At 36.9% G+C, this 13,657-nt stretch overlaps 1 protein-coding gene across 2 annotated transcripts; it reads right to left on the bottom strand.

The window, feature by feature from the left end:
- Positions 1-3,344: 3,344 nt before the first annotated feature.
- On the bottom strand, positions 3,345-12,696 carry LOC111540681 (tripartite motif-containing protein 49D). 2 transcript variants are annotated; one of them, XM_023209117.2, is made up of 7 exons: positions 12,506-12,696; positions 9,192-9,606; positions 8,811-8,906; positions 6,843-7,073; positions 6,107-6,129; positions 5,147-5,244; positions 3,349-4,026 (listed from the first exon to the last, which is right to left on the bottom strand). In XM_023209117.2, the coding sequence occupies exons 2-7, from the start codon at positions 9,600-9,602 to the stop codon at positions 3,527-3,529; spliced, it is 1,359 nt and encodes a 452-aa protein (XP_023064885.2). In that variant the 5' UTR covers positions 9,603-9,606; positions 12,506-12,696; the 3' UTR covers positions 3,349-3,526. The 2 variants fall into 2 exon arrangements, with proteins under 2 accessions (XP_023064886.2, XP_023064885.2); XM_023209118.3 differs by lacking the exon at positions 6,843-7,073 and having other exon boundaries at positions 3,345-4,026; positions 12,506-12,662.
- Positions 12,697-13,657: the final 961 nt, after the last annotated feature.

The following is a 13,657-nucleotide window of genomic DNA, read 5'->3' as shown; positions in this document are numbered from 1 at the left end:
AGATAAATAATGACTGGAGAATTATTTAGCAATGATATATGTTAAAAGTAGACTGAGACTTCACTGGCTTCCCATAGTTTCTAAAGAACTCCTCCTTTCCATGTTCTGAAGCCTGTACCTGCCTCTGCAGCCTCATCTTCCATCAGACCACTCTCATTCTTGTTACTCTAGCTTCAGTGGCCCTGAGCTCAACTACATTGGGCTTCCTCCACCCAGGAAGCTTTTGCATCTGCTGTTGTCACTGCAGAGAAAGTTTTTCTCTAGCTCCCTTTGCCAAGTTAATGTGTTCCTATCCCTCAGATCTCAGTTCTGATATATTTTCATGAAAGTCTTGTGTGATCCAGCATTTAGCACCTCCCTCCCATTACAGACCCTCAAGGTATTTATTGCTCTTTTGTTGAGCTTGTAGTTTTAATTCTAATTCTGTATGTACTTGTGTGATTCTTCCATTATGGTACATCTTATTCACTAGTCTGGATATTCTAGTAGGACTGAATTTGTTTATTATTGTTTACTGTAATTTATTTCCAATTCCTCCTCTATTGTCATCAGTAAACATTTTTTGAAGATTGAATAAAAAATCAAGAATGGAAACATAGATCTGAAATTTCAGAGTTTAAAAATGGAGCAATAAAGCATACTTTTAAAATTGTAAGGGAATTGTTTGTGGAATAAAACATTACTTAATGAAATAATTGCTTCGGGCCGGGCACGGTGGCTCAAGCCTGTAATCCCAGCACTTTGGGAGGCCGAGGCGGGTGGATCACGAGGTCAGGAGATCAAGACCATCCTGGCTAACATGGTGAAACCCCGTCTCTACTAAAAATACAAAAAACTAGCCGGCGGGGGGGGGGGGGGGGGGCCGGGGGGCGGGCGCCTGTAGTCCCAGCTACTCAGGAGGCTGAGGTGGGAGAATGGCGTGAACCCGGGAGGCGGAGCTTGCAGTGAACCGAGATCGCGCCACTGCACTCCAGCCTGGGCAACACAGCAAGACTCCGTCTCAAAAAAAAAAAAAAAAGAAAAGAAATAATTGCTTCGGTTGTAATATCTCTGAAAAACGTATGTCAGGTCAAGTTTCTTACATCTCACCCCAGAGTCATCTAGATTCTGTTGGGCTGTAAGCCCCCAGGCATGATTGTCTATACTTTATAAATCCAATCAGCCAACGTTACACCCTTCTGTGTAACCTAATCTTCCATCTCCACTTCTTTCTCCAGAACGTAGCTAACCTCATGAAGTGAGGTCTTAGGTGAGTCTAATCACTTAAAAATCAGGCTTGTCCAGAGAAGACATCTCCAGAGAATACACACTGAATATGCAGCTGCTAGGCTTCAGGCACCCAAGAATTACTGCTTGCCTGGATATCCAAAAATCCTCCAGACGTGAGACTATTCACAGCAGATTCTGGTGCATATCACATTTGTAATAAAACACTTTATCCTCACTTACTCTAATAAAAATACTTTTAACTTACTTCCCAGGGCACTTTTGTCTTGTCTAAGCAAACACGAACTATCCCAGCTTTCTCAGTTATTTTAAATAACATTGATGTTTGAAATATCTGCAATGAGAGCGTTTATAATATATTGGTTTTTGTTATGTCAAGTTATTAGACTTTTTTATTATTGAGACAGGGTGTCATTCTGTCACAGGCTGGACTGCAGAGGCACCACCATGGCTCACTGCAGCCTGGATCTTCTGGGCTCGAGCCATCCCGCTGCATCCAGCAGCCCCCTGAGTAGCTGGGTCTATAGCATGTGCCGTCATGCCAGGCTGATTTTTAAAGGAATGTTTAGTAGAGATGAAGTCTCACTATGTTACCTACACTGGTCTGGAACTCCTGGCCACAAGCCATTCTCACACCTTGGTCTCCCCAAGTGCTGGGATTAGAGATGTGTGCCACCATGCCTGAGCTCCCTTGTTTATTCTACTACCTTATGCATTATTGGACATTTTGGGTCTTAAAAGTTATAATTCCGCAATGTTCATGTAATTATGGAATCTGTAAAGAGCCTACAGTTGCTTGTATTTACATGGAATAGTCCTTTCTTAATTTCAATTTTATTGTTTAAATTGACAAATGTTTATTAACTTGTTTTCGAGATACATCAGTTTTGTTGCATTCAGGGAGTTATTTACTCTCTGTCTTATATGATTATTTTGTATAAATACACCACAATTTAGCCATTCTAGTGTTGAAGAATATTTTGTACCTAATTTGAAGCTACTATAAAAACTGATACATTGAACAATATTGTGTATATCTTAAAGTATATGTAGGCAATCAGTTGACTATATTTTAGAATTTGAATATCTAGCCTATGAATAAGGAATGTGAATAGTCAGTTTTCCCAAAAATAATTTCCATTTATATCTCCCCAGCCATGAATAAATTTCATTTATTCTGTATCTGTGACAGCTCACAATGTTATGTGTCTTTAAATTTTGGTAATTTTTATGGGGGACTGTGGTACAACTGGTGGATTAATTCTTACTTTTATAAGACTAATGAAAGTGAGCACATTTTTATATTTGGTCAGTTATTTATGTATCCAGTTCTGTAAAGTGTCTGTTCAGATATTTTACCCAATCTTATATTGAGTTCATTGTCTTTTATTTATTACATTTTAAGTATTCATCATGTACATGTATTGCATGTTATTTTATGTATGTTCAAGTGAATATCTTTCTCCACTATTGGTTTGCATTTTATGTCTTGTATCATGTGTTTTGAAACAGAGAAGTCATCATTATTAATATAAACCAACTAATTTTTTTAATTATTAATTTTTGTCCTGGTTAAGAAATCCTTATGAGAATATTGTATCATGTTCCCCTTACCTTCAGGACTCGAATCTATTTGGAAATGACTGTGTATGGTTTGAGGTAGGAGTCAATATTTAGTTACTTTTAAAAAAAATATTCAGTTAATCCAGCATTGGTCTGATCACCCTGTGTATTTCAACATAGAAGAGCACACTAATAATGCAGGATTATTTATATATGTAGTGAGAATTGAAAATAAAGCCCAGCATAGAAGGTCAAATAATATTAACTCAAAGGATAGATTAGTACAATTAAACATGATAGATAAGTGTGATATAGTTAGATAAAGAGAAAGAAAAACATTTCCTAACTATCGTTGAGACTTCACTCCAAGTTTTTTGCATGAAGCAAAAGATCCTGCCTCTCTTCCATTGATTTTAACTTCATTAAGACGTGTCTGTCATCTATTATTTCACTCAGTGACACTCAGAAATAAAGAAAAAAAGCAGAGAATATATTTTATGCCATGATCATTAATAATGACTTTTCAAAAATTATTTAATAAAGTACCAAAACACATACTTTTAGTGTTTTTACCATATTTAATAGTAACACAATAAATGAGTTTTAATAACATTAGAAGGCAATTGAAGACATAAAACAGAACCTATTTGTCCTGTTTGATAAGGCACAATGAAGAGGGCTTCCTGGGATAGAGCGGTTCCCACAGCAAATGAACACATTTCTAATTTGTCACTGGTCAGAGGTGAATACAGCAAAAGATAGGCCTGAGAGGAGGTGAGAAGGAGCAATTAGGGATGGTGTATATAAGGGAGCTTTGATTAACATCAACAAAGCTCACAGTTCCAGCTTCACAATCCAGGAATAATCCTACGTGACTGGTAGGTCTTGGGACATATTGCAGTGCAAGTGGGGAGGTGGTAAAGAGACTGAACTGAATGTCATTCTTAACACATGCAAGACTAAAGAGTCCCTCCTCTCCATATATATTGTCATTCTGATTATTCTCTTTCCAATACTTATTACAGACACCAAAAGCCCAATTCCAAGAGTCCCCCACATGGACCTCCCAGTAGTATTTGCCAGAGGTGAAAGTCTGAGCACCCCATGCAAGAAAACTTGTAGGTGTTGCAGTGGTATGGGGCGCATTTTGATGGTTACATCCAATACAAATGGTTCTCAAATCTCCATATTGAAAGATATGACTGTTGGCTTCATCGTGATGCAGAGTAATATCCACTGCAAAATAAATAAATAAATAAATAAATAGAAAGAAAGAAAGAAAACATGCGTAGACATGTGTAAATAAGGAAAAATTGTTCTATTAAGTTACTTTACCAGGAAATGTAAAGTCACAAGGACGATTTTGCTTGCAACTTCTAATAAAGTATAGAGATGATTAATATTATCTACAAGACAAAATGCTAACCACAGATACTAAAAATGTTTTGAAAACTTACATATTGAGAGAGAAATGTAAAACCAACTTCTTTCAATCCAATTTTCAAAGCAAAATTTACACATTATGTACCCTAAATGCTATACTGTTGTGAAGATCATTACTTAGAAACGTTTCTTATTCTTAAAAACTAGTGCTATCATTTGGGAAAGAATGTGAAGACTTTCAGTTACGCAAGAACTGCTCTAGCTAACTGGATAAAAATCTATAAGTACATGTCATAAGTGATAATTTAAAGCAGATTTCTGCAAAATCTTTGAGTGTATTCATTTGAACAGCTAAAACCAGTCTCTCTGTGGTCCTCAATGCTAGCTCGGGGCTGAAGCTGGATTTTAGACTTAACATGCCGCTTTTCATATTGCAATTAAACTGAACTTCTTTTTCTTTGTAATTTTACTTGTTTTCACAAAATGATTTCTTCTTTTTATTTTTACCCAATAACTAGTTTTTTTTGCAATACATAATATATAACCATTTAAAAAAATAAAAAAACCCCAAGAATCTCCAGTAAACTATATTCCCCAAAAGAACAGTTCTTAGCTATTCAAATGAATACACTAAAGAAATGTAAAATTTTGTATTTAACATTAAATAACTCACCTTCATTCTGAGCATTGTTTCATTTGCTTCTTTTTAAGATTTGCTACACTACTCCTTTTTCCCATTATGTAACTCAGTACATATGAGGCCATAATGTATTTGTTTTTCACTATCTTTCAAACTTAATGCTGTAAGTCTGCTATAAATACAGACACAGATACAAAAGGATTGCATGATTATATTGTTCACTTATGGCTATAAAGAAGTAAAACATTTGATAAAGGGTGAAATATTACCTATGTGATCCTAACAATAATAATATTTAGATAGTGGAAGTGCTGCCTGTGGGTGGAGACTTACCTCGGAACTGGTTGAGCCTGTCCCTTAGTCCAGTGATGGGCCCTGCACTGAGCTCTAGATTCAGAGGCTGGGGCATGTGCAGCAGCACAGACTCACTCCTGCAAGGAAAAACCAGCAGTTACAACATCTGCAGTCATAAAATAAATAAAAATCACTATTTGTATTTGAAAGACCTTTCATGACAATCCTTCGAATCCACAAATTTGATAATTCAAAAATTATTACTTCCTATTTGAAATTACTTACTATTTACAGTTTCTGAATTTTAAAGCATGGTGGGAGAGTCTGAGTCAGAATTCAGTCTGATCTTTCTTTTTTTTTGCCCCAAATATGTAAGGTTCTTTAGCCTTATGGCCTTGAGAATATTTAGAAATGAAATTCTGAGTTCCACTTCTTGGCAGACTCTCCTAAGATCTTTGTCTGAAATAGCGGGGTTCTGGGGAAATTGTAGCATCTGCTGTTTCCTTTTCAGGATAAAGGATGTGAAACTTGTTCTAGGCAGCGAGATCTGCTTTTTAGAAACAAGCTTCTCTAGGGACTTATACAGCTCTAACACTCCACCATTTTTTCAATCTAGTTTTCAGAACTGTTAACTGATATGTATATATGTACAAACAACAAATCACCAACACTTTTTCACTGCTAAAATACTTTCCCCCACTTCTCTCCTGTTTCCTCTGGCGACTTTCTCACCATCCACAAAACAAAACTTTATCTTTCATCTATGCAGGCTTTTAAGAAATAAAACAAAATCAGGAATAAACATTTTTAAAATTTTATTTCACTATTCATTTATGTATTTATTTAGTGGTCTTTTCTTTTCTGGTGTGGGAATGAAAGTAGATGCAAAAAAAGAGTAGTATCAATATCTTAATCATTTATGCCATGACTTTGGTAGAGCCTATTTTAATATTTGTGGAAACTGAAAGAACATATGCTAAAATCTAGGTACACACTCACCTGTGTAATATGTCTCCAAAACCCTGTAAAAAAAAAAAAAAAATAGAAAGAATTAGTGCATTTCACAAGATGCATCTTTCACTAAGTTCAGTGTGAAATTTGGTGTCTGTTTCTGAAGATATTATTTCCCTACCACCTCCTCTTCTGCAAAGCATTTTCTATTTCTTCTGTAATGAAAAACCCAGTTAGTCGTATTGCCATTAATTAATGTCCTGGGAAAGTCTGAGTCTTGAAGACATTCTCTAAAGAAGTGAAGGAAGAAGAGGCCCAGAGGGTCTATGCTCTGTGGTAACCTCGCATAACCTAATCAGTCATCTTTCCCAGAACCTATTACACAAATGAGTGGACCCAAAAATAATATTAGTGAAATCCTAATTCCCATAACTTCTGATCTTGCCATGTCCTCAAATTAACCTAAATGTAAATGAATCACTCACTATTTTATACATGTTTAGCAACCCAAAGTATATTATTGACTTAGATGGGGAATATTTCTTGGGCCTGTTACCTTGACCGTTCCACAGAGTTTTGTGGCTGGTGGATAAAGTAGGAGGGAGCTTTGGCCTGCTAGAATCTCTTGGCGGGGCTATATTCTCCCAGTACAGTAGCATTAGTTATGCAAATGTGTTTGTGGAAACCCATCATGGAAATAAAGGTAGGGAGATGGATTTCAGCCATGAGGAAAATACCTACACATGTGAATATTCAAAAACCTGAACCATGTTGTAGCTTGTACCTGAAGTAGCTCCACATCTGGTTTATGGCACATTTTCTTCAGCTCTGCATACATTCCTCTTAAAATCTCCCTCCTATGAGCCATTTTGGCTTTACTTAAATGAAGTTGATGAAAAATATCTTTCCCCTTCTTTTTCAGCATCTCCAAATTATGCTTTTCTTCTTCATGGTGAAATGCAGGCATCTTCTGATACTCAGCTCTAATTGCTTCTAGTCTTAAATTCACATAATCCTGCAATGATAATGGGTTAGTCAAAAGAGATATGTATTTATCCATCTACTATTAAATCTCACTGATTCCTTTTGTCTCTCAAACATCCAATAGTTTAAACCTCAGCCTTGCCAGTTCTTAGAATCCACAAATTTGGCTCCTTTCCTTTCTTGTATCTGATCAATTACATTAAATTAATTCAAGATAATGTGTATTCTAAGATAGTTGGAAATTAAAAAAAAAAAAACACCACTTGGATTTCTCTATTCCAACCCATATTTATGGAAAAATAAGAACAGTTCATGCTTGTGAGTTGGAGTATAGAGCTGTAGTTACTAGAAAGAAAATAATTATTTCTATTTCTTAAAAATTTCTATTTCTATTTCTTAAAAATAGAAAAACAAGTTGCTTAAACTCATTCTATGTGAAATGACCTTAGACTAGCATGTCCAGCTAAATGCATTTCACCCAGCAAAACCTATCCCAATAAGGCTGCATTTATGATTTGGCCATCTTTGTCTCTCTGAATTCATTTCCTTCCATTTTTTTTCTAACTCATCACAATCTGAAACATAGACTTCTTTGTGGTTCTTCAGGCCTCCAAATATACACAAACTCCAAATTACTGCATATGCTGTTCTCTCCAACTAGAATTTTACACACAAACACACACACACACATACACACACACATATATACATTTACATATATACACACTCATGGTCCACATATATATCCATACACACCTTTGTGTTCCCCCTCCTCTTTAAAATTTTGTTTCAATTTGAATTTTTCAGTGAGGCTTTTTTCTGACCACCCTATTTAAAACTCATACACTCCAGTTTCTGGTCTCTATTGTTCTTTTCTACTTCCCTGCTTGATTATTCTCCAAAAAAGAACCTACCACACTCGAACATATCATGTATTGCACATATTTGCATACTGACCATTTGCCTCTCTTATTTGGATTGTATGATTTGTGGGGACGAAGATGCTTTCTTTCTCCTATACTAGTAAACTTTCTAATTTAATATTCAACATAGGCTAGGTTCTTATGAAATACTTTTCTGCAAACTAATATTAGCTATCATACCCTGAAAGTATACATCCACAGAGAAAATCATTTTTAATAATTTTCTGAAGTCCTCAGAGTTCTCCTTATATTTAGAGACTAGTTCCCATATTTCTGTCAGGTTTATATGTCTCCCTCAAGACACAAATCCACATTTCTCAACACTTTTCTCATATGTTATGTATTATTCAATATTAATTAGTTGAGATTCCTAATGTCATGGTTCCCCTAGATTTTTCCTGTCACTTTTTCTGCCTCAAATTTTCCATACAGTTCCAAATACTGCTTGTCCACCAGCCTTCAGATTAATGCTGACCCAGCCTCAGAAGGGTCACTTGAGCTTTCCATGGCTGCCAAATAAATCTTGTGCCCAGCGTTTATCCAACCAGCACATATAGAATGCTGTGAGATGGCCCAATTTCTTGTATCTGTTGGTGTATAGCTACAGGTTTGTATGAAAACAAACCAGCATGCTTTGGGTGACATCAATGGTTTTGTTAGAAATCCTATCTAACAGTCATACTATTCTACAAAAGAAATGAGGCCACTTTTTCTCAATGTGTTCTTTTTTTTAATTGACTCCCAGAAACATTACGGTTTGATATCAAGTTCCTATTTTATGAGTCACCCATTTGCCCCTCATAAGTTCCTGGAGAAGTTAGAAGTTAGAGTAGTACAGGACTAACCTTCCAGTATCTGGTTCTGGTGGTTTCCATGTTCAGATTTCTGTGATTTTCACAAGCTTTTTCCCATAAAGACTGCATTTTCTTTAAAAGGTTCTCCTGCAAAAGAGCCATGAATTGAAGCACGAGTGAAGACAATAAAGTAACATGCAGACCGTTTCGTAGGGAGGGGGCCCAGAATGAGAGACAAATAAGTCCCTAGTAAATGGCATTTCTTCTGTTTCCCTTCTTGCTTGTCAGATCCCAGAGGTTTCAAGCTAAGAAAGCCCAAAAGAGAGCTGCTTAAAGGGACTCAGAGTTGGCTTTATCCAACCTCTAAGAAAGTAGACCCACAAGAATTTCATGTGCCCTTTATAGAAATAGATGTTCAGAGGCATCACTTACCCGGTATTCCTCAGCAGCCCACTCAATGGGACAGTGTCTGTGATCCCGGTGCTCCTGAGAGCTGGAGCACAGCAAACAGAGCAGGCTCTTGTCCACTTCACAGAACATCTTCTTTGTCTCCCTGTGAATGCCACACATTTGCTCCTCAGAGCTCAGGAATAGCCAGAGACTGGCTTTTCTGGCAAGCGAAGCCATCTTCTTCAAACGAATGTTAGTTTTGAGGTTTCTGTGCTGTGTTGTCTTTATGCATTCAAAGCACTGGGTGAGAATTGGGAAGTCTTGCCAGTTGAGGTAGAAACAGGGCCTGCAAAAGCTGTGCCCACAGTCTATGGTGACCGGGTCTATGAAGTAGTTCATGCAGATGGGGCAGGTGAGCTCCCTCTGGAAGGCTTGCAAGATTCTAGAATTCATGTTTCTGAGGAGGAAAGAGCAATGTCATTTTGGGGTTTGAGTTGATGAAAAGATTCTGAACATGTGGAGATATGTGATAGCCATAGTTTCTTCTCTTAACAGGGCTCATTAAAGCACAGCGAACTATTCCTTCTGTAACAAAAACAAAATCTCACACAGAGAGTCTCACAGCTTTATAGTAGATGTTACTGACTAGATGACTCACAACCCCTTCTACTCCTAGTTCCTGTCTGTAACATAACACTAACCTATTCAATTTCCCATTTTCTGAATGTGGATCTGGAAATTGGATTTGATTCTAAGTGGCCTAGAATAAATTGTAGTTATTTCTATTCTTCTTTCACATAACTGCTAAATGAGTATGAGAGAGTGGGAAAAATCACCTTGGCCAAAGAAACATGAGAAGATGACCAGAGGGTTCTATGACATATTTTTAGAGGGAGACACAACGGTGGGGCAGCAAACCACCATGGCACATGTGTACCTATGTAACAAACCTGCAAGTCCTACACATTTATCTCAGGACTTAAAATAATATAACATTAAAGTAAAATAAAAACCAAAACCAAAGCAAAATAAATACCAACCAATCAATAAAATAAGCAAATTTTAAAAACCAGCAATTAAACTAATTTAGGTTTAATAGAAGAGAAAAAATAATTAAAGATATTGGGCCTTTTTATTTTCTCGTGGATTAAATTAACTTCTCCTAGGGATACCCAAACTCTGAACTAGCATATAGTAGGATTTTTGTTAAACTCAAAGAGGTGTAGTTATATTTCTATGGTGTGATGGTGAATTTTAGGTATCAGTCTGACTGGATTAACCAATACCTAGGGAACTGGTGCAGCATTGTTTCTGGGTGAGTCTGTGAAGGTGTTTCCAGAGGAGAGAGACATGGGAGTTGGTGAGCTGAGTGGGACCATCATCCCTCAATGTGAGTGGGCCCCATTCAATCTGCTGGTAGCTCAGATAAAAGGAAAAAGCCAGAGAAAAGGCAATTTCCTCTTTCTTTCTCCTGAAGCTGGTTCTGAGGCTTTCAGCTTTGAGCTCAGTCAGGATGCTGGTATCGTCAGGATACCAGCTATATTGCAACTGCTCTGACTCCATAATCAAGCAAACAAATTTTGCTGATGAATTCCCTCTCATGTAGAATCATATGTAGCTTGAGGACAGATATATGTTCTGCGAAATGTGTAAGGAAGTATTATTTATTTACTTTTTGAGATAGAGTCTCCCTCTGTCACCCAGGCTGGAGTGCAGTGGTACAATCTCGGCTCACTGCAAACTCCATCTCTCAGGGCAAAGCGAATCTCCTGCATTAGTCTCCTGAGTACCTGAGATTACAGGAACACACCACTACACCTGGATAATTTTTTCTTTTTTTTCTTTTTTCTTTTTCTTTTTATTTTTTTTACTATACTTAAGTGGAGACGAGGTTTCGCCATGTTGGCAGGCTGGACTTGAACTCCTGGCCTCAAGTAATCTGCCTGCCACAGCCTCCCAAAGTGCTGGGATTACAGGCGTGAGCCACCACGCCCAGCCAGGTGGTTTTATTGTTTTGACATGATAGAATATACTTATACAAACCTAGATGGTGTAGCCTCCTACACACCTATGGCGTACAGTACAGCCTATTGCTTCTAGGTTACAAAACTGTACAGCATGTTCTGTACTGTACACTGTAGGCAATTGTAACACAATGGTAATTATTTAGTATGTAAACATATTTAAATACAGAAAAGATACAGTAAACATACTAGTATTATAATCTTTTTTTTTTTTTTTTTTTTTTGAGACGGAGTCTCACTCTGTCGCCTGGGCTGGAGTGCAGTGGCTGGATCTCAGCTCACTGCAAGCTCCCCGCCCTGGGTTTACGCCATTCTCCGGCCTCAGCCTCCCGAGTAGCTGGGACTACAGACGCCCGCCACCTCGCCCGGCTCATTTTTTGTATTTTTTAGTAGAGACGGGGTTTCACCGTGTTAGCCAGGATGGTCTCGATCTCCTGACCTCGTGATCCGCCCGTCTCGGCCTCCCAAAGTTCTGGTATTACAGGCTTGAGCCACCGAGCCCGGCCTAGTATTATAATCTTATGTGACCACCATGGGTTGTTTGTGGTTGACTGAAATGGCTCATGAATGTATCTCTACATATACACATATACATCCTATGATTCTGTCTGTCTGGAGAGCCCTGAATAATATATAAACTATAGTCTTTGTTTGGCAATTTTAAGTCCTTTACTCTCCTTTATGTGATAACACTGCTGAATTTTAGTGAAAGACATGAAAAATCTTAGAATTGCAAATATTCTCCAGAGGTCATCTAAGTCATTTTAAGGAAGTTTTCATAGTTTAATAAGATTAAGACTCAAGTGAGATCGCAACCATCATCACGTATCCAATTCTACATTTGGTCAAAAAATTGTGTTTTGATTTCTAAACTAGGATGTTTTGGGGAGCTTTTTCACTTTTTTCAGTTTCACTATTTTGCGCCTCTCGTCACTACCTTACTAATTTAAAGTCATGTCTAAAAGCTGAATGAATGAATTAACATTCATTAACGTCTTCTGAATTCAATTTTACAATATTAATTAACTCATTACACACATATTTACACATATCTATGTGTACTTATATGTATTAATATCAACTCCATATATCTATTATGCATACATATCTGTTGCAGCAAACACTAGATATTTAAATTTTTTCAAAACTATATTGAAGAATGATAGAAAACACAAAATAACAATTAGTATCCTCATAATTCATACAATCTATAGTAGGAGTATGAATTAGAAATGATATCATTGTGTAGATTTAAGATAATGAGATATTTTTAACATTCTATTATTTTGCAAAGGAAAGAAGTGTAACTTTATCAATATAAGTTTCACTTACTGCTGGGTTCTTTTAATGGTTCTCACAATGATTCTTCTAGAAATAATTCTGTTAAGTACTCCTCAAGGTCAGGAGCTCATTCACTGCAGTACTGAATTTCAGAGGTCACCAAAATACAGCTCCCTCTAAGTGCGGTCCTTCTCCTTTGGAGAAAACTGAGCTTGTCTCTTCTATGCCCTTTTATAAGAATCTGTGAAGACCACACCCACCTCTTTAAGTGGGTGGAGTATTGAGAAAGGTTGCGAATAAGATGATTAGGTTTATGCAGTATTTAGAACACACCTTTGCACTGCTGATTAAATTATCATCACTCTTTCATTCTAAAAAACCGTGACTGAAATGAATCATATGTAACAAATCCTATCAGATTAGACATACACTAGAAATTAATATGCATTTTATACTGTTTATTGAGTTTCATCCAAGACACAGGCATTCCTTTAAGGGTACATTTATTTATTCTAGAGAAACTGTCTCCTTGTGGAGACACTCGGTGGTACAATCATAACTCACTGCAGCCTTGAATTCCAAGGCTCAAGGGATCCTCCTGCTTCAGCCTCCCAAGTAGCTAGGACTACAGGCTCACACTATCCCATCTGGATAATGCTTTTTAAAACTTTTCATAGAGTCAGGGTATGATTCAGTAGCCCAGGCTGTTCTCCAGCTCCTGTCTTCAAGTGATCCTCTGGTCTTGGACTTCCAAAGTGCTTGGGAGCACAGGCATAAACCACCTTGTCCAGCCTTAAATGCTGCTTTAGCACATTTATAGGATATTCCCAGAGAAGTCCAACAGGAAGATACAAATTTTTTTTGTTTTGTTTTCTATCACTCTAAGAGAAATCACTGATTAACCTAATAGCCACACTAATTTGAGGTCTCTTATTGAATTTACAAAACTTCGTCAATCTCATGGGTGAAATGAGTTATTATTTTAACGCTTTTCTCCACATAGTGCATGATGTTCTACGAAGACTAGAAATGCAATATAATAATTAATTTGGGGATTATAAACAAGTTTTAGGACATATGCTAATTCACAAATACAGAATCCAAATGATAGGGATGGACTATATTTTTTTTCTATAACAAATATTTTTGTTGTCATGTGACAATTAAAAAAAGAAAAGAGACTTCAGAAGCGGCTAATCAAAT

The sequence above is a fragment of the Piliocolobus tephrosceles genome, chromosome 13, assembly GCF_002776525.5.
Source record: "Piliocolobus tephrosceles isolate RC106 chromosome 13, ASM277652v3, whole genome shotgun sequence".
NCBI lineage: Eukaryota > Metazoa > Chordata > Mammalia > Primates > Cercopithecidae > Piliocolobus > Piliocolobus tephrosceles.
The sequence above is the reverse complement of the archived record's forward strand: the minus strand, read 5'-3'. Positions and strand labels throughout refer to the sequence as shown.